A 25,607-nucleotide genomic window follows, 5' to 3' on the forward strand; every position below is an offset into this window, starting at 1 on the left:
GCAGTGTAGAGAAGGTATTAAAGCAGCATTTTGACCTTCAAAAAATTCAGATCAGAAAATCAGAAAATCGAATCAGTTGCATATAGAAATATCTTGGTGTCTGGTCACAGTCTGGTAACTTAACTCAGTGATGGTCATGTCTCAACCAGCAGTGTGAGGACACACATAATGAACATGTTGGTGCCACAAGTCTGAACACAGGGTGCCACTTGTATTTGTTCGCCTCATTGAGTCTTCTGTCAGGTCAGAGAGACAATTCAGCCTCACAGATCAGCAGAGAGAGGAAGCCTAACACTGGATTTTTTATTGTCAAATCATTTCATTTCCTCTCACCGAGAAACTTTTATTAAGCCTGTGTGTGTGTGTGTGTGTGTGTGTGTGTGTGTGTGTGTGTGTGTGTGTGTGTGTGTGTGTGTGTGTGTGTGTGTGTGTGTGTGCGCGCGCGCGCGCGCGCGCTGTGGACTGTTGATTGGAAGATGTGTGATGAACTCGGCGCTCCTGTCCCTGCGCACTGGAGGCTCTCCCGCTCACCACTCCTCTGTGTTTTCGTGCTCGGCGCTCACACCTGAAGTGACAGAGGGGGAGTGAAGCTCGGAGCTGTGATGAAGGCGGTGTACAGTGCTGCTCTGCCTGCTCCTCCTGTAAAACGATTGCAGGGCACATTTGGAGAACAAGTCAGAAGGGAAACATCCAAAGGGAGGGGGGATGCGCGCATCTGACAGGCGTTGGACGTTTCCATTTATACCAGTCGGGCAGGGAATTGAATCTCTTCATCGGGAGCTGCGTTTTTAAAAATCAGCGGCGAGTGGCATTTTTAAACATTGCACGTCTCGTCCGTCGCCTGCGGATCGTCACAGCACCATGCGAGCAGGAGAGACGCGCCCTGTGCCATGCTGAACGACTCCCCGACCCTCCTGCTGGCTCTGACAGCGGTGGCCGGACTTCTCCAGCGATGCCAAGGCTGGAGCGACGAAGACCTTCTCCTGCCGCCCATCAACTCCTCCAACAGGTTCCTGGCCAACCTAGAGGTGGATGTGCGCTTCTCCAAGAGGTCTGTGGAGGAAAGCGAAGCCTCGCCCGACGCCTCCTCCCTGCAGACTCTGTCCCAGTGCAACGTGAGCGTTCAGAGACTGCTGCCCACCTCGCTGGTGGCCCGCTGGGACAGCAGCTTCGGCTTCCAGTGTGACGTGCTCATCTACACCACCAACAACCACGGAAGGGCTTTTTTCTCCGCGTCTTTCAACCGGGCCATCTCGCCAGTGGTAATCGAGCACCTGGGGGTCACCGGGGGTCAGCAGGAGTTGCGGCTGTGCGTGGGCTGCGGGATGTCCCGGTACCGGAGGTTTGGTCAGGGCAGGTCGCGGGGCCAGCAGACCGGGGACCAGGTCACTTTCTGCTGCGTGGATTTCAGCCTTGACGAGCTGAAGGGGGACAAAAGTTGGAGGCTGAACAGAAAACCCATCGAGTCGACACTTGTGGCTTGTTTCATGACTTTGGTCATCATTGTGTGGAGTGTTGCTGCTCTCATATGGCCGGTCCCGATCATTGCAGGATTTCTGCCTAATGGGATGGAGCAGAGGAGACCGAGATAATTGAAATAATCCTTGTTATAATTAGCCTGTGCTGCCTATACTATAATTGTAGCCATTCAACTGTTCACCTGAATGAATGAGTGCGGAGCTTTGGGGAACTTTTTGATCAAATGCTTTAGTTTTGGGTGTTCCTTAACCCTTATTAGACCTCCTTCTCCTCATTAGGACAACCAAGGTAAAGTATGATGGATTATACTAGCCAATAGTAATCTATACTGGGACCAACACCAATGTGTTTTGTATACCCTTGTAGGCCTTCCTATAGATTATGTCAGCGTAAACAGTGCAGACTTTTCTCTTTAAACAGTGTTTGTATAGTTTTTAATCTTTCTAGAAAGTTTTTGCCTTATCCCGTGTGTAGGACTTTTGCACTGAAAACTAAACTTTTAAGTGTGCCGTCAAATATATAACCTATAGTCATGTTCAAAGTAAATGTAATAGTTTTTTCCAATACATTCTGAGAAGTAGATGTTGTTTATGACTGACTGAGAGGGTTTCAATATTTATATTGTTAGATTTATAATGTCAAGTTCAATATGCGTGCTTATTTGTATTCATGTTCCAGCGGTTTAAATGAAAATAAAATTGATAAGGCTATAACTCAGAGTCTCCCCGACCTGTTCTCTGTAGCCTAAATCAGTTTACTTCGGCCTTGTTTCAAAGGAACACAGTGAGTGATCCAGAGTGGTAAGGCTTTGAGCCAACACTGCCAGTTTATTAAGTGCACTTAGTTAAAATGAATGCAGTCTAATGCACTAGTCCTGCAACAAATCCTCCCTTCATGAAGGTTATACTACAGAGGTGTTGATTCAACCATATGATGATCTTGGAGGGTGTGGTTTGCTGTGCAGTTTATGTAAAGAGAGGTATTTATGTTATTTGCCCTCTACCCTATCATTCATATATATATTTTCTGGACAGTCAGTACCCAGTCGGTATATAACACAATGAAAACTCGAGCCTCCAACATGATCATAACGTTGAACATATGATCGTATGTTATGACCTCATCTGCATCCATCACTGATTATGTTCAGTTTGTTATTAAGTAAACTGTGAATGTAACAAATTCAGCAATGTGTCATATGCCACCCTTGATCCAAAAATAGAGGGATTACTCTCACAGATTTTTAATTATCTCAGGACATTGTATAAATGCTTGACTTAATACAACTTTAATTATGCATTTAGCTTATTTCAATTGTCTCTTTGTTTAGTGAAGACGTGGATTTATCACCAGTGCTTTAGAATCGAGGCAAAGTTACTTATTTTGAGCAGAATTTTAATGTTGTAGCTGGTTCAGTTAATGCTACTTTATATGCTGTTGGGTAGTTTCATGTACAGCACTTTATAAAAGCTCATCATGCAGCAAATTATGTAAGAATCTGTGTGAGCTAAATCTATCATGGTGAGGTGACCTGTCTGTGCCTCCTTTTTATTTTATTTGAAGTCTAGATGAGGATTTCAAGTATTAAATGGTTGATATAGCACCATAATATTATCATATATATTTGCAGACACATTGATTGCTCTGCCACCTCCAGTACTAAAGAAAGCTTTACGACATGCCCTTATTTAAGACTTGAGAGGAGGACATATGAGTGTAAATGTGTACCTCTTTCTAGTACCGTGCATGTTATGCGGCTCGTCCAGTCGAGAGTGTCCAGCTGAGCTGACTAACCAGTTTGTGATAAATTCAGACTGAGCGAGCCTTAGTCAACAGTTTTGTCCACAAAAAAAGCAGTCAGAGTGGATGTTTATCTCTAAAAAGAAGCTTTTAATTGACAGTCCATTCATCATTAGATTCCTATATGAAAATACGTTTGGTTGCCAGTTTATTATAGGTAGTTTACACCAAGCTGAAAGTAGTGCAGTTTAAAACATGAGCCCTGCAATAAATCCTCCCTTCACTGGAGTTTGAAGTGGGGTGGACAAAATAACAGAAACACCTCTCTGTATAGTGCAGTCCAATTCAATAGCACTGCAAAGCACGACCTCCATAATGGCTTTAACCTTGAATCAACGGCTCCCTGAAAACAGTTTCAGCAAGCAAATAAATAAATGAAATGAAATACAAGAGCATTATAGCCTTCATGAAGGGAGGATTTGCTGCAGGACTCTTGCATTATATTGCATTAGTTTTTAGGTAGGTGTACCTAATAAACTGGCAACTGTGTATATGATCTCAATGAAGATGGAGAACATTTTATGTTTATGAATCTATTCAGCTGTGAGTTCATGCTGACCTGTGTGCGCTATTTATATGCTATAATCAGCTTTATTTGACTTCACAAAGTCTAATTTAAGGATAAACTTTGTTATACTGCATGAATAAACTCTTATACCTGTCAAAATGGCCGACCTGGCCACGCCTTTACAGTACCTGGCACCGCGGTGCCTCGCGCTGACACACTCGCATGTACAGGAAGTGGAGCCGTGGTTTGTGTCTCAACAGATTCGAGCTGAGCGTCACGTAAACGGGAGGAAAATGCGGCGCACGAAGGTCGCGGCAGCTGCGGACGAGAAGCAATGAAATATGCGCCGATCTCCTCCGATTTCCCTCAGGCTCAAAGTTTAGGACACTGTAGGTCAGCATGCTGTCATCAACAGCCAACATTCAGATTTTACTTCTCACAGCCATCGCTGTCACTGTCTCAGGTAAGTTACATTTTAATTATTAACCAGCAGGACAGATGTACTCTGAAATGTTGATGAGGGTCCTGATGATTCTTCTGATTACATCACGTTTTTCTTATTATTATGCCGTGATGTATTTCTAAGCTGTTCATTATTGTGATGTTCATTACCAATATGGCTGCTGATGAATTGTTGGGACTTGATTAATGAGTGTATTGATTAGTTTTAGCCAGGGTAAATGAGTTTCTAAGGCAGGATAAGGATAAAGACAGAAATGAAATAAGGGCCTTGTAGTGTGGAGTTTTTGCCGTTGCTCTTGACAAAACTGAAACCTCATTGTCCAAAAAGTTGTCAGAGTTAGTCTGATGTGTCAGCTTGTGTCTGATTTGTCCGCTCCAGAAACATATACAAATACAAATACAAATTTCTATACAAATATGTATAGAAAGTGATTTAACACTGAACGTGGATATGTGAGACAATAGAGAGTTGACGTTAGGTGTTGTTGTGTGTGTGAACATGGCTCTGTTTGCTCAGCACAGGCCTGGTTAGTCATAGAGGGAGAGAAGCCAAGCGGTCTGCCTCAGCACAGTTAGTCATTATGACTTTACTAACAGGGAATAAAAGCTTATATTTAATGTGTAACAAGCCATCTTTACACTCACTGACATCCAAGCGGTGATCTCAGTGTGACATTTCTAGATATTATTCAGGACTGGATCTGTTCAGGTTTTTTCATACTCACACATCTCACATATGTCCCTGCTTTGTGTTTTCTCTTTTTCACCAGGGGTCCAGAAGTTCACCATCACCCCCGACAGAGGCACCTCCCTCAACATCAGTAGTAGTCAAGTCAAGGGTTGTAAAGTGTGCACGGGGTCAGGACGCTCACAACAGTGTAATACATCCCTTCTGCTGAAGAGCAGTGCTTCTGTCACAGTGGAGTTTGACTGCTCCAGACCTCAAGACGTATTCAGCGTGGAAACTGTGCGAAACATAGGTGAGTGCACTGCTGGCTCTCTGAGAGGAAATAAAAGGTGTTAGCTAGTTATCTTGCTGGACTTCTACGGGATAGGTTGGTTTATGTGTTGCAGCATTAATCTCTTAATATCTCCTCTCAGAATGTACCCCAAAGTCGTGCAATAGCCACATCATCCAGGCCGACTCCGGCTCGCTCCCTTTGCTGGACTTTAACCGCAAGTTCACCTGGAATCTGAAGGCGTCTGCGCCGAAAGCTTTCAAAATAGACTTCACCGACACGGGTCTAAGGCAGATTAATGCATCGGAGAGGTGTCCAGACGGTCACAGCTACAGCATCCAGGCTTTCCAGACTACAGGAGAGGTGGTCGTAGGGAAGTACTGCAGAACGGGACCTGTCAGTAGTGCTCAGATACTGAATCAAGGCAGCTTTTCGCTGGACGTCCCAGCAGGACAGAAGCTGCAGAATGGCCAGTTTGATGTGTCAGTCGGGGAGGAAATCAAATGTGAGTTAGTTTAAGTTTTGGTGTCTGAATAAATCCTCTTGCTCGTGTCTCATGTGTCAGACATCATAATTTGACAGTTTGTACCTTTTCTTCTCTCATAGCTCTTGCCAAAATTACCCTGACATTACCAAAAGGGGACTCGTCCTCAGAGTTGCTGTCTCCAAACTATCCGGACAGCTTTCCCGATGATGATGTGATGGAGTGGTACTTTCAGGTCCCGGACAAACACAAAATATCTGTTCAGCTGTTAAAGCTCACAGAGCCGCGTTGTCTGAAGAAGGACACGAAAGTGGAGTACCACAGCAGTGGGAGAGGGGCTGTGGTGGGGCTGAGGCTGACGGACCCCCAGCCGGACCAGATTCAGGGAAACTTCTCCCTGACGCTGAGGAACTGCGAGATGGACCGAAGACGTGCCGGTTCTCCTGGACTGTCTCTAAACCTCAAGGTGACTTCTTCAAGTAAAAGTTCACCAGGTTCGTACATCATCTGCACCTGACACTGCTGCCTGGCTTTGAAGGCATCACAGTTTGAACATTTTACCATTTGGTCCTCTGAAGATGATACGATATGTTCTACATCTCACATGTTCATCAGTCAAAGTGGAAGATGTTGATTTTGGGGGTCTCAGATAGTGTTGTTCTTGCCCGTACTCTCCCATAAAACCAGTCGAGATGGCTTATTTCTAACGATGATTTAAAGAGTCAAAGAATTATTCAGCTGCAATTTAAAGCTGCATTAATCAATGATTTTATATTATTAATAATAAATCAAATGACTCTGTAATGTGAAAGATACTGATTGCACTGATGACCCTCTAGAGTATCCAATTTGTCATCTCTGTCCAACATTTTAGCATCTCTTAGCTAATTCTTTTGGTTTTCCAGCCCACAACTGTGCCTTTTGCTTTGCTCTCACTACTCTCATCAGTGTCATTATCAGTGACAAAACTCTAAAACTCCATTTTAATGGAGCTAGTGATTCCAGCATCAAACAGCAGACAGACACAGCTAGCGATTAGCTGGTGAAGGAAGTGGAGCATTTAGCACGTAGAGACAGATGTTTTCCACATTAAAGCTGCAAATGTTGAGGCTAATGTTGGCATTTTTACCTGATAACCAACAAAAATATATCCTGTTTCAGAAATACAGTAGATTAGATAAAATGTGTGTCAATCAACTGTCCGATTTACTTATTGATAAATGGAAGCAGTCTTGTCTTTTCGTACAGGAGCATTTGTTCATAGTTAGTGTGGATTTTCTCTCTTCAGAAAATGGTTTAGGGGATTAATGATGCCTCCTCTACATGCCGTAGCAGGCATGTGATTACTAAATATAAATAATCTTTATCTTCTGTCGGCATATAGTGTTACAACAAGGGTTCAGATTCATTAGTCAGGGGTGTGACATAGTTTCCCCTTCAGTGTGGATGAGTAATGAAAGAGTGACGTGGAGTGTGGGCTTTATCTGAGCCCTCAGGTTAGGGGAGCTCTGAGATTGCTTCATCACGAGTCATAAATGACAGCAGGAAACACTCCCTTCAACAAGAGGGAAATCACATTCAGCGCTCAGTAAAATCCAAATTCAAATTCTGGTCGGGCATGTTCCTTCTGAGTTATGATTTCAGCTGGAATGTATGTACCCACGCATTTGCATTTGTACGTGAGACAGAAAGAGAAACATGGACAAGAAGTGCTGATGTCTTATTAAACTGTTTTCTGCAGTGTCGTGCAAAGTGGACATGAGCAAAATGGAGGGCCTTTCTCTTCACATTGAGAAGTTGAGACCGGCGTCTGACTGCAAGATGAAAGTAAACTCTGTGCTGAAGGAGGAGATCACGCTCTCATCAAACAGCGACCTGTCTTTCCAGGACTGCCTTCCTGAAGACGTACGAGTCACCGCCACCAGAGTCATAGGTAAATCCAGTCTTCCCTGAACCTGGAAAAGAAGCCTTGAGTCAGATTTATGACAGTTCATACATGGCTTACAATGACATAATCTAACAAAGATTTTATGATGATTCAATCTCAATTTTATGAGAGTGAATGGATTTGAATGCTGGAATTATCTGACAATAATAATATTACATCTTACCCCACAGATTTTTTTCTCCTTAACTCAGACAAAATAAGACCTTGAAAGTTATTGAAAAGTCTTTGGATCTGATGTCCAAGTGAATCTCATAGTGTAGATGCCAGTTTGTCACTTCTCAGGTTTTATTGTACATTTCCACTGACTGCGTGACCTAATCAACATATAATCACCTTATTTTACAGATCAGTGGAGTTTAAAGGGTAATTCCACCCTAAATTACCATAAAAAACAATATTTTCTCACTTAGTATGTTACCCTTTAATTGCTGCAGCAATTGGAAAGAAATTCAGTCTCATTTCTGATTTAAATGACCTGTACTTTCATGTCAGTGTGTAGTCAACTCAAAGACTGCCCGAAGAATCTGCTCCGTCTGTCGGTGCCTTTGCTGCCGACCTGCCTTCCAGCCAATCTGAGCAGTGTGACCTGGACCTTCCGTCCACCTCAGCAGGGCACCGTGGAGCTGACCTCTCCCATGGGATACCTCAAGCAGTCCCTACCTGGGCAGCCGTGCAATGACAGCATCATGATCAAAATGGCCGAAGATGACGGCACTGCTGTTGGACACTTCTGCCCTCAGGGATCCATACAGAAGGTCCAGATCCACACCAACGTGAGTGTCACTGTGTCCAGCATCGGGATCAAAGCACCAAGGACATCTGTCAAGCATGTGCTGGATGCTAGAATGAAAGGAGAGATATCAGGTAACGGGCAACTTCAATGGAGTGACATGAATGAATAAGATAAATGTATGTTTTTCAGGGATATTTAACATCAATTTCTTTCTGCTTCATATTCAGAAAGATACATATTCACTGTATCTCCAAAGAGAGACACTCCTGTCCTTTTGGCTACTCCTGGTTGGCCACTAGGAATGAAGGATTACTCCACCGTCTCCTGGATCGTCTCTGTTCCCCCGAAGATGGAGGCTCACCTGATGTTTGCCAACCTCAGCCAGCCCAAGTGCGGCAACCGCCACACCAACATCAAGGTGCGGAAAGTCGACTACCTGGAGGAGGACTACAGCCGCAGGGAGGACGAGGAGGCCGAGAGTGAGATCATTGTCTCGGAGAGCTTCTACCTCAACATGTCCAACTGTATGACTGAGAGAGGAGAGTTCAGCGTCGTCACCAAGATCACCCTGCAGAAGAGCATCAGTAAGAGCACCTCTTACAGGGTTACCTGAATTATTCCTTTCTGAGTGAAGCAACGGGTGGTTTGGCTAAGCTGGAAGCACACTGGCGATGTCAGCTGGTTGTTGTGTCATATAAACCACTTTGATCTTGATTGCTTTAATTAGCAAATGTTAGCATGCTATACCAAACCGAGATGTGTTAGCATTGTCCTTGTGAGCATGTTGACTTTAGCATTTAGCACAAGGCATTGCCGTGCCAAAGTACAGCCTCATGCATGGCTGTGGACTCTTGTTTTATGGCTGCATACTCTGGTGTGTTGAACAGTGACATTAGTGACATAAGCCTAAGTATTCTCAAGAAGCAGAATTATCCTTTTTATTGGAAGAATAATAAGAAGTTAGGCTTATGACAGAAACCATCAATGAAAGATTGCATTTGTTGTTGTTTTCTCTCATGTAGACCTTCTGCTGACTACCATCCTGAGTGTTGTGGCTGCTCTCTTGGTCATTTTTGCCATTGTGCTGGTAGTGGTCTGCGTGGTGATTAGGTGAGTGCATCTGCTTTATATTCTGTTCTTCACGTTTTATTATTTGTATTTTTTCAGTCAGTATTTTTATCTTTTCAAATTATTTACTTTCATGATGATTGTGAAGATGCTTAAGTAATGTTTTCATAAAATCTTCTTACATAACTGGTCAACTGGTTGTCGTGAGAGATGTATATAAAACTGTCATCACCTCGTCTGTCCTGCCAAACAGGAAGAAGAAGAAGCAGCTCAATCATCAAGTGTCAATCTACAATCCAAATGGCACCAGCTTCCTGCCAGGACTCAACGGGCTCCCAGAAACCCGTGAAGACAACAGCGATCATGAGTATGCCTCCATCGAGGACACGCTGGTCTACACACACCTGCTGAGAAAGGGGAGAGAGATCGGCGTCTACGGAGAGTTTGATACATACCGGCCCTTCACGGGACACACAGACTCTCAGAAGCCACTGGTCTGTAAAGACACTGGTGCTGATGACATGCAAGTTGGGCCTCAACAGCAATTTCAGGTCTCATCTCAACAAGGTCCTCCACTTCCCATCAGGCCTCTGAGCCACGGCCAACGCCTGGTGGACAATGTCATTTACCAGGCTGAGGGCCAAAGTGAAGAGGAACGTTCTCCGAGTCTGGGCCCACGGCTGGAGCCCGAGGGAGGGAACTGAGAAGATTGGATTCGGCTTTCTGCTTTTCACTTGACCTACTTGAACTTTGAGATATTCATTCCCTGGCACCTGTGTGATTACCTGATGTTCAGCCTGTGCAAGAAGGCTTTGTTTTTTTTTTCTCTTGAACACTATTTTGCACCAAAGCCAGGCACACAAAATAATCCTGTTCAAACCTGCCTGCAGCTGTTACCTTGTTTTATCTAGATGAAGGTGCATTTGGTTTTGAAAGCAGTACATATTCTTCCTCTTAATACCATTTTTGCCACTACAAAGAGACATGTTGCTTTTAGGCGTTATATATTTTTCATTTGAGATATTTTGTTTATATTATGGATGATTATACAGGAGCGAACGTGTGCTGTTTACATGCTGAGTTTTTCATTGTAGTCATTAAATCAGTGAGAGAGGATGCCATTGCTGTTGCAATACACTTTTATAGCATCCTCAAAATTGATGGCCTGATGATGACCTGTATTGCAGGAGATTGCAGCAGCAGTGTCTGTGTGCACGGAGTGATTTTTCTCCGTTTTTTATCACTGTTTCTGCACCTGCTGTGGAGACTTCTAGATACCGTGTCATTCCACCATAAATGTGCCTTACAGAAAGGTCAGGATCTTAGAGCTGTTTTCAGCCATTTTTGGTCCAGGGAGAAATAAGAAATGATGGCTTTTGATTGTTTTTGGACCCGTGTTTTTGGGAATATCGGGACTGATCTGCTGCTGGTTAAGTGGTGGTTTTGTTTTTTACTTGTGTGTCATGATGAATGATAATCACTAGTCAGAAACTATATTTTACCATTTGTTTTGAGGACCACAGACCCCTTCTGCTGGGCTGTAGTGACATGAAACTAAAATCCTTGTACGCATGTCTGTGCAGCCTGGAGCAAAAATCACACAAAGAAAGGTCAGTATGTTTGTTGGTTGACTGAATTTTGTTATTAATTACAAGTATCTTTTTAAAGAGAGGCTGTGTGAAGCCTATAATTGAACATAAAAGTGTGATGAGTGCTGAAGACCTCTGTGTGTGTTGTTGTGAAGACAGACTGTGGTTTGGTGTGGACCAATGAACTGATCTAACAGCTCATGGTACAAACCAAGTCAAGTTATAGCTTTTGTTTTGTAAAATTAAACAGTTTGTACATCAACAGAGACAGAAAGTAAACATCTTTATTGAGGGTATTTATTTCAGTATTAGTGAGGAAAATGGTGTCCAAGTTTTAACAATCAGACTTGTGTTACTTGTCTTCTAAAGCCATGTTGCAGTTCAGAAAATGACCTGCAGAGGGAGAGATAAAGTTGCCATCAGTCCATTCTCATTCCTGGAGAAATAAAGGGTCTTTTTGCTCTCTGAATGTGGAGTTAATTTGGTGAAGAGCCACGTAAAATACGACCATGAATACCTTACAGTCTGACTGACCGAGTGTTAAAGTGACTGAGATGAGGACATGCTCTCCACGGACACACTGTGGCTGACATCAGTGCATTTCCATGGAGACGTCCACAAATGTTGATCTGATGTAATCTTGCTTTGGGTGGGTAAACTATCAGTTGCCAATGCAGAAACCAGATGATGAATAGGTGTGGGTTAGTGGAGAAAGGTCATTGCATTACTCTGGACTCTCCCACACACGTAGAGAAGAGTAACACCAGGAAACCTCCAGAGGGTTTGATAGTAAAATTCTTTAGAAAATTGAAAAAGTTTTATGTTTTTTGAGGGAGGAAATGCTGATCACTGCACACGTTGACACCTGCACATCCTCCTCTCTGCCTGTGATGTATATTTTCTTGTCTTTGACCATATTTACAGTTGTGATACTTGAAAAGGAAAAAATGTCATCCTCATTGTACCTCATTGTAAGCATCATATATACACACACACACACACACATATATATATATATATATATATATATATATATATATATATATATATATATAAAGAAAGGGTAAAATAGAGTTTGTGTAGTAGTGTAGTTCATATTAGTTGTACCAGCCAAGTTATTTTTTATAGGTTGTTACATAAGCATTTTTAAGCAAACCTTTTTCCTTCTAATGAGCAAAATCTTCGCATTATATCTGCTGAATTTTTGACCTGAACAAGAGCTCAGTCTGAAGGTTAATAGACATGTTTATTGATATTTTATAGCAGCATGGCTTGACTTTCAGAACTAGAAATAAAGACAGTGCCTCAGAAAAAGTCCTCGAGATGATTGCTCTTCAGTAAAAAATAACTTTTATTGCATTGATTAGCAAATGACATATAACGAAGACAAGCCATCCAGCAGTGTTTACCCTGATGAACATGTGATAAAATATCCTGGAGCGTTTGAGAGTTTATTGAACATACGTGAAGTATCAGGTCCCAGTGCATTTAGCTTATACAGTGTCGTACTATATCACCACTGTGTGAAGCCAGCTGACGTCTGAATGGCTTGGCCAAGAGAAGCTTAACAATGATGCCTAACATTAGTTTTTAATGTGCTGCATAAATGTACCTGACTCTCTACACATTTCATTCTTTTCTGCAAGCAGCATGTAATGCTCATCTGCTCAGAGGGATGCCAGAAAGCAGCCCTCACACGATGTTGAACTCACACACAGAAGCCTTTTCAGCCCTGCAGCTCTCATCAAACCACTTCCCGTTGGCTGTGGTGGAGAGGATGGCACAGTTCTGGCTGCGCCCTCCGTCTGGCTGCAGGGTGATCTCTGTCTCCCAGTTCTTGAAGCGCAGGTTGGAGCCTGATTGGTCCACCCACTGGCCATCGGTCACTATGTCATTGATGCCCAGCCAGATGTGCTCTTCGGGGCCGATGCTCTGACGTACGTAGCTGTAGAGCTGGTCGTTCTCGTCTCCTGACACAGGAGTGCCCAGACTGCCTCCTTTGGCGATGCAGTCATCATTGGCCGCATGGAAAGTCTTCTTCACTGGGTCAGCCAGGAAACACTTGCCGAGGATCTTGGTGCCTCGCAGACAAACTGAGGGGGAAATTAGGTGGAAGTCAGCGTGGCTCAGGCGTTATTGTGTATTTTGGCTCTCCATCATAGAAAAGCTGTTAAATCGCTGTTTGAAATATGATGCAGAATCTGCCTCTCCAGCTTGTCTTTCCTGTTTCACATGCAGCACGCTGGCTGTAAAATACATATAAAACTATCCAATTGTGTGTTATTTATGAAACACGTTTTGCAGGAAAAATACCTGTCTGCAACGCTTGCTGCTCCTTCAGCAAATTCAGCTCTTGAACGATGTCATTAATCTGTTGCTTCAGCTCCTCTATCGCAGCACTGTTTGCAGAGTCTGTTGAAGGCCCAAGAAATGCTAAATTTAGCATAATGCACAGTGTACTTCAGCACTGCTGTTCTGTAAAAGTTATTCATGGATCTAAACATGTAAGGAAATTGTTTTCATTTCCAGTGTCGGGTTAATATGGAGTCCTACCTTTCTTGCCATTTCTTTTCTTTGAGGAGGTCTGCTGGAACGTGCAGCGTGCCAGCAGGAGAAGGCAGAGCATCAAGCAAACCCCTCTAGTATCCATAATACTCAGGCAAACACTTCAAATCCACCGCAAAGAGACTGTTTTCAGTGCTGCACCACAACAAGCTCCTCACAGCTCTGAGCACTGGCCAGACTGTTTTGTTTTATACACCCGGAGTGAATGAGGAAATCTTATCTCAGAGAGAACAAATGTTTTACAGATGTTGAACAGCCGTTTGTGTTGTTTTTGAAATGCTGAGGGGAGATGGATGGTGAGCAGGATAGTGGAGAGTTTAACAGCGTTCAGACAAGCATGACTCGGGTTCCATATGTCTGTAGGTTAACAATAAATTACTGCAGGGCCTTATCCGTGTGTGTTTGTGTGTGTGTGTGTGTGTGTGTGTGTGTGTGTGTGTGTGTGTGTGTGTGTGTGTGTGTGTGTGTGTGTGTGTGTGTGTGTGTTTGTTTGTCACATGTATTACATAAACAGAACTGGAATCCTTTGTATCTTCATCAAGTATCTGCCCCTTCAGCGCAGCAAATATTAGTTTCTTGAGAGCCTTTTCACAGCTGCCTGCTGATTGAACTGTGGCTTGTTCCTGTCAGAGGGCCTGATGTGTGTCTGCTGAGGGCTCCAACAGGCCAGAGGTTGGATGTTTTGGGGTTTCTCCCACAGCCCACATCTGGATCTCCTCAGTGAGCTGGATGGGAGCAGTTAACACGTGGCAGACTTACATAATGAAGAAACACTGTTGTGAATTTAGTGTTTGTTTATCTCTTTTCATCTCTTCCCTGGAGCGTTTCAGTCACCTCTGCCATGAGGTAGCTCAGTGCTGCATACTCTAAATATTCATCCCTCCCTTTCCTTCATTTGTCATTGGACCAAAATACATCTGGATTTAAACCTTTGGGCAAAGCTTTGTTGTTTACAAGGAAATGTCTATGACTAAAAAGGGTTATGTCAATGCCTCCTACTGTTAATATGTAATATAATAAAATATTTAGGATCCTTTCTTCAAGAAATTGCATCCCACAAGGCATTGGAAATAATAATAATTTGTGGGAATTACCAATGACTTCTCAAATTCTAATTTAAATGCATCAAACTCTTAATTGTGTGCTGGAAGGGATTATTATTAATCTTATCTAAATATCATAGATGTTACTACTTTTTAAAGCCACCTATCCTCATTTTACTCTTTATATGACTTTATAATGTTTTCTCTTGGGTGTGATGATTGAGCGTGTTTCTGTGTGTCTTATTGTCATTATTGTGTGTTTGCATGTCTATTTTAAAATGAATAAATGAGACACAGGGGGTGTGATTTTATCGATATATTTGAAATAAAATATTTACAAAATAAATTAACAATGAAGCAGGTTCTGTAAGTAGTTGTAGTAGTTCTGTCAGTAGTTCAGCACTTTGACATTCATTGAAAATAAGTCATTTATAATGTACAAAAATTCAGGCAAAGGCAGCTTGTTCATATAAAAGAATACATAGAGTATAACAATGCCCATACATGGCGGACGCTGCCCTGCGCACAGCAGGCACGCCCAAGCCTCTGGTTCAGAGCTCCAGTCAGCGTCACAAAAGTACAGACAGTGCACAGGTCACACTTCAGTATTCAGTCAAATGCATAGTTAGTTAGTTCAGACTTCACCTCCTTGACATCTACACTTTATCTTCCATAATCATGATTATGTATTTATTGCTCTGCTGAGGTGAAAGCAGTTAGCACACTTTGCTGCTACATGGAAGGCTGTGTTGAACTGCATGAAGGGTTTGCACTTAGATTCTGTTTATGCACAAGGTAAAGGAATCATTTATTTGTTATTATTATATATTTTCATCTATCAGTGTCCTGTCTAATGTACTGCTGCAGTACTCGCTGATTACCTGCTGGGGGTCAATAAAATCCTATTTGATCTGTGCATTTGTTCAGTGGGTAGTTAAACACACCACATAAATACAAAGCCCTTTTGCATTGCAGCTCTGTTCTCACTTACAACCAACAAGCAAAGCTCAGTTTCCACACAGCGCTGCTCCGATGCTGGTATGTCTATTTAGGTATATTTCTCATATAATTTAGCATTTTCAGAATACTTTCACAGTGCAAGACAAGTAAAAAGACAAAAAAAAGTTAAAACTCACAAAAGGTTTGCAAAATCACGATGCTCAACACAAAATAAATACAACTAAATGAAGAAAAGAAGACAAAAAAGACACATCTTGATGTAAAAACATGCTGGAATAAATTAAGTGTGCTTCATGTCTCAAAAAAATCCCGATGAGTCCTCTTCCTCTTGTTGCCTTGGGAAAATATCTGAAGCCTCTGCAGAATGTTAGGCACCCGTCCTCTGGTCTACGTTGGACAAAGCACTGTAAAAACAGCCGACATGAATATTAGTGTGTGACCAGGAGTGAAGCTTCAGCAAGAGGGGACCAGCACAAATCACTAAGTAGGAGATAAAGAAGAGGGAAAACAAAAGGAAAAACCTAAATTTTAGCTAAATATCTGAATGCAAACCCATTTCTGAAACAGGGTGAGTGAGGTTAAATACTTGCAGTCTCAGCAGTGTTCAGTAAGTAACTATAAAACTGTGTCTTAAATGTTAACTGCAGGGTAACTAGAGCTTTAATGAGTGTGGCAGTGAGTCATTGACAGTAAGAGGGATCAACCATGCTGCAGCCAGTCACTGTGTGGGAGAGGGGAGGCGTGAAAAGGAGAACATCGGGGTCAGATTGCACTACAGTTTGGTGGCAGAGAGGGGGCGCTCTCCCAACGTGAGCGGCAACACCGGGACAGTGCACATCACATGTGAATGTGTCACAAACCTCTCCATCCATTGCTCACACCAGAGCTAAGGCAGCAATACATCAGATCATAAGAAGCAGAGAAAGAAAAAATGGAGGAATGAAAACAGAACATGTGTGAAAGTAAGGACATAAAAAAAGATGGAGGGCAGTGAGGCACCGAAGGACCACAGCGGTCGCTTGATGTGCATTTTACATTCATGGCTATCGGGCTGATTTTCTCGTCTTCAGGTAGCTGTTGACTCAAAATGAATTTCCAAGATTTTATAATCAACTGAAACCAGTGACTAAGCTGTAGAAATACAGTTCACACAACTACAATGAAGAAAACAGGCCAAAAGTCAATGTTAAATATCACCGATTGTAACATGCAAAACTATTGTGGTTTCTTTAACTTCACATGAGCAGCACGGTCACTGATCATTTGACGATTTCCTGTCAGGATTCACAGTGCAGACACTCGACACATCACCATGTTATCAACTTCTACAGTTATGGTGTATTTAAAAAGAGGAAAGCTCACCTTTAAGAATATAGTCTGTCAAGAGACTGGGCACCTTGTCACTGTCGTCTCTCATAGCTTGTAGAACTGTAAGGCAGCAGACACAGAGGTAATCAAAGGTAATTGAATTACTTCACTAATTACTGCATATAAAAGCAATTGGTTACTAGTTACTTTTATATTTCTGCCTCAGTTCTCTTATTAATGTACACATACAGTGTGTGGGGCAAGACAGCTCAAATTTTATCTCATTTATAGGAGATATTTATACTCCCGACCACCAGAGGGCAGCAACAACTACTATCTGTAATCCTACCTTGACTCACATGATGCTGGTTGAACATATGAACCCAGCTTTGCTAAAGTACTTAACAGTAATACTTTTTTTTTTTGATGAACCAAAGTTTCTTCCCTCTATATCACAAACATTATAATCACTGTGATGAAAGGCAAGCTCACACTGCATGAACTGTTTTGTGCCACCGTGAGGCCAGGTGACATTAGATCCAGGTAAGACAAAAGCAACAAGAAACAAGTCCGTTTACATTTCAGTTATTGTAATTGTGTTTAATCTGAAAAAACAGTTAGTTGCATTTTTAGTTATGGCCAAAAGTAATGGACTTGCAGTAGACTACTCTGATTACTCTACTGATCACAGCCACTAACACCGAAGTTAAAATAAAAACACTTACTCTTCGTCAGGATCTGGAGGTCCTCAAGTGAAGGAGGGTGTCCTTTTTTCTCATAAGGGATGACTGTGGTCAAGTACTGCAAACCAACACAAAACAGAGACAGAGATTGGGGATATAGGTGCTGTGGTGGATGTTCCTGTGGGATGACATGTATTTTCAGCACAGAAACAGAAAAATGAAGTTCAGCAGCTGAGAGAGAAATGCAAAGCAACCTGTCTTTCACTGCACCCGCTTCCAAAGGTTTGCCGGAAGCTGTTCTGAATGACAGAGGAGAGTCCCTCCATGCTGAAGCGCTGAGGAGGAAGGAAGTAAAGCAGAGGAATATAAGACGAGGGGAGGGAGAGACTGCAGGAAAATACAGTTTGTTAGAAACTGAAACGAGAAAACTCAGAAAGAAAGTGTAGAAAAAAAGGAAGATCTGAAGATATCCACTAACATTTCAAGACATCAACACATAACCAGGCTAGTAACGTTTCCTTAAACAGATCTGAAAGACATAAATACTCACTGATCCGAGCGTCTTCTCTGCGTGGCCCTGCGACGTCCCCACCCCGCCTTTTAGCCTCTTCTTCTTCTTCAGCAGCTCCCGGTGCTCCTTCTGCCGGTTTTGTACGTCGATGAGCGCCGAGATGAAGCTGTTCTTCACCTCTTTCTCAAAGTCCAGCTCGTCTCTGTGAGCCAGCTGCTGCACCAGCTCCTCTGAGAACCTCCTGATGTTCGCCTCCGTCTCCTCCAGACGTTCGTTCAGCTCCGCAACACTCAGGGCCCTCACCCCTGGACCACACACACAAAACACAGCTGTCTTTTGACAAGACCAAAGCCAACCATGCGTAAGTCCGTCTTTCAGTAACCTCCCAACCTTGTCTGAGGCTCTCAGCCCTCCCATTCATTCCTTCTAAAGACAGAAATCACTGCTCACAATTATTAAGTCTTAAACTCACTCCTCTCAAAGCTGGGGCTGCTGGTGGCCCACTGGACGTCCAGGGAGAGCATCGAGAGGTCCGACTGAGAGGGATTGTGCTCTGCCTCCATGTCAGGAGAGTCCTGCATCATCTCCTCGATCTCCTCAATGACCTGCACAGAGCACCGACACACTCATCAGAGAGGCAGTGCACATAATAACACAGCAAACATCGGCTGTGGGAAACTCAGAGGGATTTCAGCCATGTTAAGATGCCGCTCTGCAATTTCTGGGCTTCACACAGCGCGGCTGTCTGGGAGAAATTACACTTTACACGTAACTCACCTGCTCTGCGGTGAAAAGCGGCTCCTCGGCGAGGCAGGAGACAATGATAGAGTGCATGTCCAGCTGCTCCCTCAGCTCTTCATCGTCCGACAGATCCGCTGTGACATCAGTCTTCGTCTGGCCAGGAGCACAACAGGGGGAGGGAATTTAATCAAGCACTAAACCCCTGCACAATGAATATTTGAGATTTGTGGGATGAACAGGGAAGAGAGATTTGGAGAGGGAGGGAGGGTGGAAAGTGGGACAGAGATGTGGCGGGTGGGGCGGGATCACTCACGGGTTTCTCCCCCAGGTTAAATGTGGGGATGTGAAGAGAGCACGTTCGAGACTGCTTCCAGTCCACCGGCATCACGTGCCCATAGTTACTGGTCAACGTGTTCCAGATCCTATGGAGGAAAGAAGGAAATTAAATCTTAAATCTAACACAACCTTCAGATGTGAGAAGATTTAAGAGAGCCCTAATGATGCCGTAGTGGTGATCTCAGCTTGGGTTTGGAGGCGACAAATCTATATCAGAAAGCAGATCTTATGAAATTGAAAAAACCACGGATGTGCCATCACAAGAGCCTGAAGCTGCAGCACGATGCCACTGATGCAACAGACCTCATGTTTAATGCGACAGTGTTTCAAGTTTTCTCCCTCTGACACACACCATCCGTTAGCTTTTAAAAGAAATTATTCAAACTGAGTCATCAATTACAAAAGAGTTGGTGATTAATCGAAAGGTCGACAACTAATCGATTAATCAATGAATCATTGCAGATCTATTATGATTAATCTGCCTATTATTTTCTCGATTATGTGATTGTTTAGTCTAAGAAATACCAAAGAACTGTACAAGTTCCCGTCATAATTTAGCCGACGCCCATCTTCAAACTACTGTCCGACCAACAGTTCAAAGTCCAAACAGTCAATTTAAAATCTTGAAAAATGTGTAAACGACTGATACCGTGAATAGATTATCAGTCGTTGAAGAATAACGTTTCGTTTCAGCTCTAAGCATCATACAGCTTATTTGAACAAAGCAATAGTCATGAGGGTAAGATACAACAGAAAACAAACAAAAATATGGTCCTACAATTAAAACGATGACGTCATGACGTCTCGGTCCACTCACATCGGCCAGTATCTGTTTTTAAAGCCATTTCCAGGCAGATACCGATAGCATGCCGATATCAAGGCACCTGTTTTGTTGAATCTTTATTAATTTAGCTACATTTCCACAGCACAGCAAGTGATTAACGGAGCTATGTTTTGTCAGATTAAAGATGGTGGCAGTGTGTGTGTGTGTGTGTGTGTGTGTGTGTGTGTGTGTGTGTGTGTGTGTGTGTGTGTGTGTGTGTGCATCACTGTCAGTCATAACATCCCTCTGCAGACTAACTCCAATTTAAGAAGTGTCCTGATCAAGGACAGTAAATGTCCCACTGCACATAACATGCCTCAGTATGGTTTTTAAAATACAACATCTGCAGCTGTGGGCTGAAGCCTGCACATAGCATCAAAAACAACCAGCCTGAGGACAGGCCAGACACAAAAACACTCACTCGTCTTTTTCCAGCAACGAGTCCTCGGCGATCACACTCACAGAAGCGACGCTGTCCGCCCTGGCGTTAAAATTTCGGAAGCACGCGGATAACTTCTCGTCAAAATCGTTCACCAGATCCTCCGTGGACTTGATCGCACCGGTTTCCCCCGGGGAGAAGTTGCTGTCGTGCATCTCGGGGATATCATCACCATCATCCGGGAGCAGTTGCGGCGCTGCAGCCGCTTCCCCCGCGGCGGCCGCGCGGCCTTTGAGCGGCAGCAGCCTCTGGTCTGCAACCATGCTCAGATCACCCAGAATCGGCCAGTCGTCGTCCAAATGTGCGATGGGTGCAGCCATAGCCCGGACCAGCCTAATAGCCCCGGGTTAATGATGGATGTGTGGCGGGACTGGCAGGCCTCAGCATCCTCTCTGAATGCCCGCTCGCTTCCCACAGAGAGCCAGGCTGAGCCGGACAGTATGGCTGCACGCACCGGGACGACTAGTGGCTACTGAGTGACAGGATTATAGACTACAAAGTCATCAGACCAGAAGATCATGACAGCATAATGACAGCTTTTTAGACTTAATGGGAGATTTAATTCTATATATTTTTCAAAAGCGATAAAAACAACAACATTACAGTCCCATTAATTTCCCCAGTTGATCCCTTTAAAGGTCATTTTTGTGGAAAACTCTGCTCGTTTTTGTTTGTTTTTTAACCCAGTCACAAGACAGTCATACAACAAAATAAAATAGAACAAAACAAAACAAAACAAAACAAAATATGACAATGTTTGTTAGTTATACACACACGCAAAGTGTGTGTGGGGGACGGATAGACAGTGAGAGGTGGAAACAGCGACCTCCTGCGGATGAAACAGGAAAAACTCAGCCGTCAGCCTCTGCGTTGCTCTTGGTAACAGTTACCAAACAAAGTGAAATAATCAACAGAGATGCCTCTGGACAGGCCTACACCGGGACCAGTGCGGGTCATTTAGCTTCAGGAGTTTCCCCGTCCTGTCTCAGGTAAAATGAGCTCAAATCTATCGATGCTGAAGAAAATGAGGCGCACTCCCCTGCAGGGCCCCCTGAACGAGCCCGGGTAGGTTTGTCTCTGGGAAATATCCAAGTGCTAACTCTCCTCTGCAGGGACCATGTACATGAATTTGTCTTTGACCTGCAGGGGCAGACAAAAGGTGCCTTTCAGGAGGAATCTGTTAAAAGGTATGTCAGCATTAAACCTTATATTTAATGTAAAGGCATCACACTGCACTGACTGTCACTGAAACAGCAGCTATGACCAGAGCTCAGATCCTTTTGCTTAAGTCAAAGTACTAAAACCACACTGAAGAAATACTGCAATACAAGTGAAAGTGATATCTAAAGTCTCAATTAAATAATTTGAAGCCAGTCAAAAAATATTTCCCTCTGTGTAGAGGAGGAAAGTATGAAAAGATAATACTCAAGTAAAGCAATAAAGCAATAAAGCAAAAGTACCTCAAGTTTGTGCTTAATTACAAATTTTAATTAGATTCCACCTCTGGTTATCACACTACTCTGAAAAAAAAAACAAAACTTGATTTTCACTAGGAATATCAAACTGCTCCAACAACTTTTTTAATCTCTTTTTTGACTATTTTCTGGGTTTTTTCAGAACTTCAGGCAGGATTGGCTGATGATGACAAATCCTCTGATCCACATCCTCCTCTGACCTCTGACCCTCCAACCAATCATGCCTCCACCTCAAAGTCTAAAGCTCCACTAAAAAAAGGTATAAGCTAATGAAAAGTCTTTTTAATTTCAATGCCAAGTATATCTGCTTTTATTTATTGTCCAACAAACACCTAAATCTGATCATATTTTAGTTTTTTTTTTAACACACTATCAAACTTTTAAGAGTACAAAGGATGCTGTGACATACTTTAACACTCTGATATTCAGGTGCTCCACCGAGTGACTTTGAGCTGATGTCTGCCATGATGCAGCGGGTGACCCTGCTGGAGAAAACAGTGAGGAGCCAAGCACGGGAGATCGAGAGCAAGGTGAACACACACCTCCTCCAGATGAATGGCAGAATTTAGCTTTCGAACATGTCAAACTCTCACTTTAAACTTTCCTCTAAAGGATAAAGCGATTTCAGCTTTGGAGGACAAACTGAGGCCTCTGACAGAATCAGGTAACATCTATAGACCTGAGTGGGACATCCTCCATATATCTCTGGATAACAGAGTTTGATTGTGGTTGTGCCTTTCCTGTGTGGGTTTTAGCGAGCAGTGATCTGAGTGGCAGAGGGGATCTTGAGAGAAGGTGCCAACGACTGCAGAATCAAGTGTGTGAAATGGAGGTAGGTGGATTTAATGAAACACTTCATTCAGGTGTTTATATTGCGGTTACACCACACTGGATTCTGCTGATCCCAATCTTGCAGAGCTTTCTGAGTGACTACGGTTTGATCTGGGTGGGAGATGGCGAGAGCGGTGAAAGTGAGCCACATGATGCAGAGAGAGGCCTCCGGCAGCCAGGTGCTTTCCATCCGCCCTCTTCTTTAGCTTTCCCTGAACACATTTACCGTATCTTCTGCCTGAGATGATTCCTAACATGCTCGGTATCTTTGCCGTGCAGGCACCTCTGCAGCCAGGAGCTTCCAAATGAACTTTGACCTCGTGCTGCAGAGGATCAGGGAGCTGAACGTCCTCGCAGGGGACGGCGAGTGTTTTGTACGATCGACAGTGACGGGGGCACAGTTGGCAAAGAAGCATCCCATTCAGCTGAGCCTCTACAGCAACGGGATCGTCATGTTTGATGGTCCTTTCCGCTCCTATCAGGAGCACAGCACCCAGGTTTAGCTGACTGAAATTAGACAACGTTAAATACTTTACAGTGGATTCTTTGGTGTTCAAACTCTCTTTCTTTCTTTCTTTGCAGCAGTGCATGCAAGATCTGATGGACGGGTATTTTCCATCTGAGCTTCAAGACAGATTTCCAGATGGTGTTCCTTTTGAGGTTTGTTTCTGTTTGTCTATGAGCAAATGTGAAGGTGTGGAAAAAAAATGCAGCTTTGCTCCTTATTCTATTTTTTGTGCAGGTTCATGACAGGCGAGGTGAGGAGTTCATCGTCAGGCTGCCGTGGAATAAATTCCCTGGCGAAGGGCGGAGTGTTCGTGGAGAGAAAGCTGGCGTCAACATTCAGTTACCTGGTCTGTCCTGCAAGCATCACACCAGCAGTCTCAAATGTCACGCCTTAGGTGGAAATCTTCAGTCTTCATTGTCGTTCTCATGTTTTCTTCTGGTCACAGGCACGAAGCCGAGTGCAGATCAGTTCCTGAACAGGTTACCGAAGGCGGTAGTAAAGGCTGGTCGAGTGATTGACATCAGGGACTCGCTGAGGGCTGCCCTGCAGGTGAGCAACTCCTGTTTAGCAGACAATCACTACGTGCTGCAGCGTTCCTGTCTGTGCTTGTCCTGAATGTACACTATAGAATGCTTATTAGCTAACAAGTACTTTTCACTAGGGTTCATCTGGTGTCCAGAGCAGCAACTCACTGATCCTCATAGACACACCGGCGCTGCAAGCGCTCAAAGAGAGGTATTACGCATTTTTGTGAGCATTATGTAAGCACATTTCTAATGATACTGACACATAGGTGAGTTCAGGTAATGTGGGACACTTTTTGGCAGATGCTCCAGTAGACTTATATAAAAACTGTTAACCCACTCCACTGATGTTAATATTAGGCCTTATAATTTTTATGTTGGAATGAAATGGGAATTTTTTAGAAGCTACACCTCTTCCCCCTCTCTCACTCAGGCAGCATGTTCAGGTCATGTGGGACAGCTGGTTTGGTAAAGTGTGACAGTCTTTCTTAGATTAAGTGAATGCAAAACCTTTTATTAAACAGGAAACAATTAATAATGGAATTGGGTGTGACTTAAAAGCATGCTGATAGCAGTTAATTATATGATATTTGTTTTGCACAAAGCAGAAAATGCTGTCTCACTTTAACAGTGATACAGAAAGTTTTTTTTGTGTGTGTAACAACCAGAGGTTAAACCACTTTATTATGATCCATTGGTACCAGTTGTTTGCTGCCTAATGTTATATGCAGAATTTACCATGTGTTTGTACTGAACAGACTTCCTGTTTGGACAGGCCACAGGCAATTCAAGATCAGTTTTGGTGATTGGCTGTTGATTTTGCACATATTAAATCATTACAGTACATACTTGTCCCACTTTACCTGATGTCCCACATTAGCTGAACTCACTTCCCAGTGGTGGTGGGTCATGACACATTATTCAAATCCAGAGAAGTGTGTTTTAAATTGTAGACATGAAAAAATATTGCATTTTGTGTTTAAAATAAGTGTAAGATTAAGATGTTGTGATGAAAATCATTATCTAGCTTTACAACCATGTAGAAATTACAAGGGAAAGCAGGTTTTATGGGGTTAAAGGAATTACTCCATCCACGGACACACAACATGATGTAAAGGCTGATTAAAATGCTGTGGCTGCAGCGGCTGATTGTCGAGATTGTGGAGATTAGTGTATTCGCTGGTCTGAAAAAATAGGGCAGGTCACCATGGACAGCACTTGTTAGCTCATGATGGGAACTAGGATTCAGAGGTGTGACCTCTTAAAGGAGTCTCAGGCAGTCTGTGCCTCCGTCGTTATCATTCTGTCACGTGTATTTGAATTGTTTGCCTTTCAGACTGCAGACGTTCAGCCCTGACCGGCCTGCCTCTGCTCAGGATGTCATCACACTCAAGGTGAAGTCAGAAGATGGGAGTCATACGTTCATTTTGAAAATGTGCTCCTCAGAAACAATCGGCCACATGCGGCAGTATCTGGACAAACACAGGTGAGACCACGTCCTCCTGCTAGGACAAAGTGTCTGTCTTTGCAACGTGTGACACAGGCTGCTTGTACTTCTTGAATTACAGAGGGCGTGGTCTCCCTGGTTATGACATCATCAGTGCGTACCCACAGTGCTGCTATGACGACAGCTGCCAGACACTCCAATCATGTGGACTCACCACCAACGCCACTCTGCTGCTGCGAAAGAGGCAACGCCCTCTTTCACCGAATGAGGTCAATAAAATGAACACAACATATTAAACCCGAGCATCCGTAGTTATAGAAAACTGGTACACATGATGGATGAAAATACTACAGTTAACAATCCAAATGGAATAAAATGTGAAA

The 25,607-nt window shown here is 43.3% G+C and overlaps 5 protein-coding genes across 9 annotated transcripts; 3 read left to right on the top strand and 2 right to left on the bottom strand.

Moving 5' to 3' along the window:
- Positions 1-537: 537 nt before the first annotated feature.
- On the top strand, positions 538-2,189 carry LOC139333807 (transmembrane protein 158). The gene has a single exon (XM_070966462.1). The coding sequence runs from the start codon at positions 891-893 to the stop codon at positions 1,590-1,592; it is 702 nt and encodes a 233-aa protein (XP_070822563.1). The 5' UTR covers positions 538-890; the 3' UTR covers positions 1,593-2,189.
- A 1,811-nt stretch (positions 2,190-4,000) lies between these two features.
- On the top strand, positions 4,001-11,723 carry cdcp1a (CUB domain containing protein 1a). The gene is made up of 9 exons (XM_070965599.1): positions 4,001-4,250; positions 5,020-5,229; positions 5,351-5,713; positions 5,815-6,186; positions 7,434-7,625; positions 8,133-8,504; positions 8,601-8,957; positions 9,396-9,483; positions 9,695-11,723. The coding sequence occupies exons 1-9, from the start codon at positions 4,187-4,189 to the stop codon at positions 10,143-10,145; spliced, it is 2,469 nt and encodes an 822-aa protein (XP_070821700.1). The 5' UTR covers positions 4,001-4,186; the 3' UTR covers positions 10,146-11,723.
- Positions 11,724-12,612: 889 nt separating this feature from the next.
- Positions 12,613-13,809, bottom strand: clec3ba (C-type lectin domain family 3, member Ba). Its single transcript, XM_070966716.1, has 3 exons — positions 13,584-13,809; positions 13,344-13,442; positions 12,613-13,123 (listed from the first exon to the last, which is right to left on the bottom strand). Exons 1-3 carry the CDS (start codon positions 13,678-13,680, stop codon positions 12,723-12,725), a joined length of 597 nt encoding a protein of 198 aa, XP_070822817.1. The 5' UTR covers positions 13,681-13,809; the 3' UTR covers positions 12,613-12,722.
- A 1,130-nt stretch (positions 13,810-14,939) lies between these two features.
- Positions 14,940-20,917, bottom strand: fez2a (fasciculation and elongation protein zeta 2a). Of its 5 annotated transcripts, XM_070967140.1 has the most exons (10): positions 20,422-20,917; positions 19,155-19,263; positions 18,878-18,994; positions 18,573-18,705; positions 18,140-18,405; positions 17,844-17,924; positions 17,632-17,707; positions 16,961-17,026; positions 16,459-16,484; positions 14,940-16,002 (listed from the first exon to the last, which is right to left on the bottom strand). In XM_070967140.1, exons 1-9 carry the CDS (start codon positions 20,757-20,759, stop codon positions 16,474-16,476), a joined length of 1,197 nt encoding a protein of 398 aa, XP_070823241.1. In that variant the 5' UTR covers positions 20,760-20,917; the 3' UTR covers positions 14,940-16,002; positions 16,459-16,473. The 5 variants fall into 5 exon arrangements, 4 of the variants coding, with proteins under 4 accessions (XP_070823241.1, XP_070823240.1, XP_070823242.1 ...); XR_011602375.1 differs by lacking the exon at positions 16,459-16,484 and having other exon boundaries at positions 17,844-17,976; positions 20,422-20,910; XM_070967139.1 differs by lacking the exon at positions 16,459-16,484.
- Positions 20,918-21,333: 416 nt separating this feature from the next.
- On the top strand, positions 21,334-25,604 carry ubxn11 (UBX domain protein 11). Its single transcript, XM_070966524.1, has 14 exons — positions 21,334-21,504; positions 21,586-21,626; positions 22,057-22,173; positions 22,344-22,444; positions 22,527-22,578; positions 22,670-22,746; positions 22,831-22,924; positions 23,025-23,242; positions 23,328-23,405; positions 23,488-23,599; positions 23,699-23,802; positions 23,915-23,988; positions 25,114-25,263; positions 25,346-25,604. The coding sequence occupies exons 1-14, from the start codon at positions 21,434-21,436 to the stop codon at positions 25,518-25,520; spliced, it is 1,464 nt and encodes a 487-aa protein (XP_070822625.1). The 5' UTR covers positions 21,334-21,433; the 3' UTR covers positions 25,521-25,604.
- Positions 25,605-25,607: the final 3 nt, after the last annotated feature.

This window comes from Chaetodon trifascialis, chromosome 7 (genome assembly GCF_039877785.1).
Source record: "Chaetodon trifascialis isolate fChaTrf1 chromosome 7, fChaTrf1.hap1, whole genome shotgun sequence".
NCBI lineage: Eukaryota > Metazoa > Chordata > Actinopteri > Chaetodontiformes > Chaetodontidae > Chaetodon > Chaetodon trifascialis.

What these genes read in the sequence shown, in the direction of transcription:
- LOC139333807 (XM_070966462.1), top strand. Translation starts at nt 891, where the DNA reads ATGCTGAACGACTCCCCGACCCTCCTGCTGGCTCTGACAGCGGTGGCC.
- cdcp1a (XM_070965599.1), top strand. Translation starts at nt 4,187, where the DNA reads ATGCTGTCATCAACAGCCAACATTCAGATTTTACTTCTCACAGCCATC. An exon ending in CATCGCTGTCACTGTCTCAG is followed by an intron (nt 4,251 to 5,019) that starts GTAAGTTACATT and finishes CTTTTTCACCAG; the next exon opens with GGGTCCAGAAGTTCACCATC. An exon ending in GTGGTCTGCGTGGTGATTAG is followed by an intron (nt 9,484 to 9,694) that starts GTGAGTGCATCT and finishes CCTGCCAAACAG; the next exon opens with GAAGAAGAAGAAGCAGCTCA.
- clec3ba (XM_070966716.1), bottom strand. Translation starts at nt 13,680, where the DNA reads ATGGATACTAGAGGGGTTTGCTTGATGCTCTGCCTTCTCCTGCTGGCA. An exon ending in GAAAAGAAATGGCAAGAAAG is followed by an intron (nt 13,443 to 13,583) that starts GTAGGACTCCAT and finishes GGCCTTCAACAG; the next exon opens with ACTCTGCAAACAGTGCTGCG. An exon ending in GCAGCAAGCGTTGCAGACAG is followed by an intron (nt 13,124 to 13,343) that starts GTATTTTTCCTG and finishes TTTCCCCCTCAG; the next exon opens with TTTGTCTGCGAGGCACCAAG.
- fez2a (XM_070967138.1), bottom strand. Translation starts at nt 20,759, where the DNA reads ATGGCTGCACCCATCGCACATTTGGACGACGACTGGCCGATTCTGGGT. An exon ending in GCGGGTGCAGTGAAAGACAG is followed by an intron (nt 17,708 to 17,843) that starts GTTGCTTTGCAT and finishes GTTGGTTTGCAG; the next exon opens with TACTTGACCACAGTCATCCC. An exon ending in CCTCCAGATCCTGACGAAGA is followed by an intron (nt 17,027 to 17,631) that starts GTAAGTGTTTTT and finishes GCTGCCTTACAG; the next exon opens with TTCTACAAGCTATGAGAGAC.
- ubxn11 (XM_070966524.1), top strand. Translation starts at nt 21,434, where the DNA reads ATGAGCTCAAATCTATCGATGCTGAAGAAAATGAGGCGCACTCCCCTG. An exon ending in CAGGAGGAATCTGTTAAAAG is followed by an intron (nt 21,627 to 22,056) that starts GTATGTCAGCAT and finishes GGGTTTTTTCAG; the next exon opens with AACTTCAGGCAGGATTGGCT. An exon ending in GAGAGGCCTCCGGCAGCCAG is followed by an intron (nt 22,925 to 23,024) that starts GTGCTTTCCATC and finishes TTTGCCGTGCAG; the next exon opens with GCACCTCTGCAGCCAGGAGC.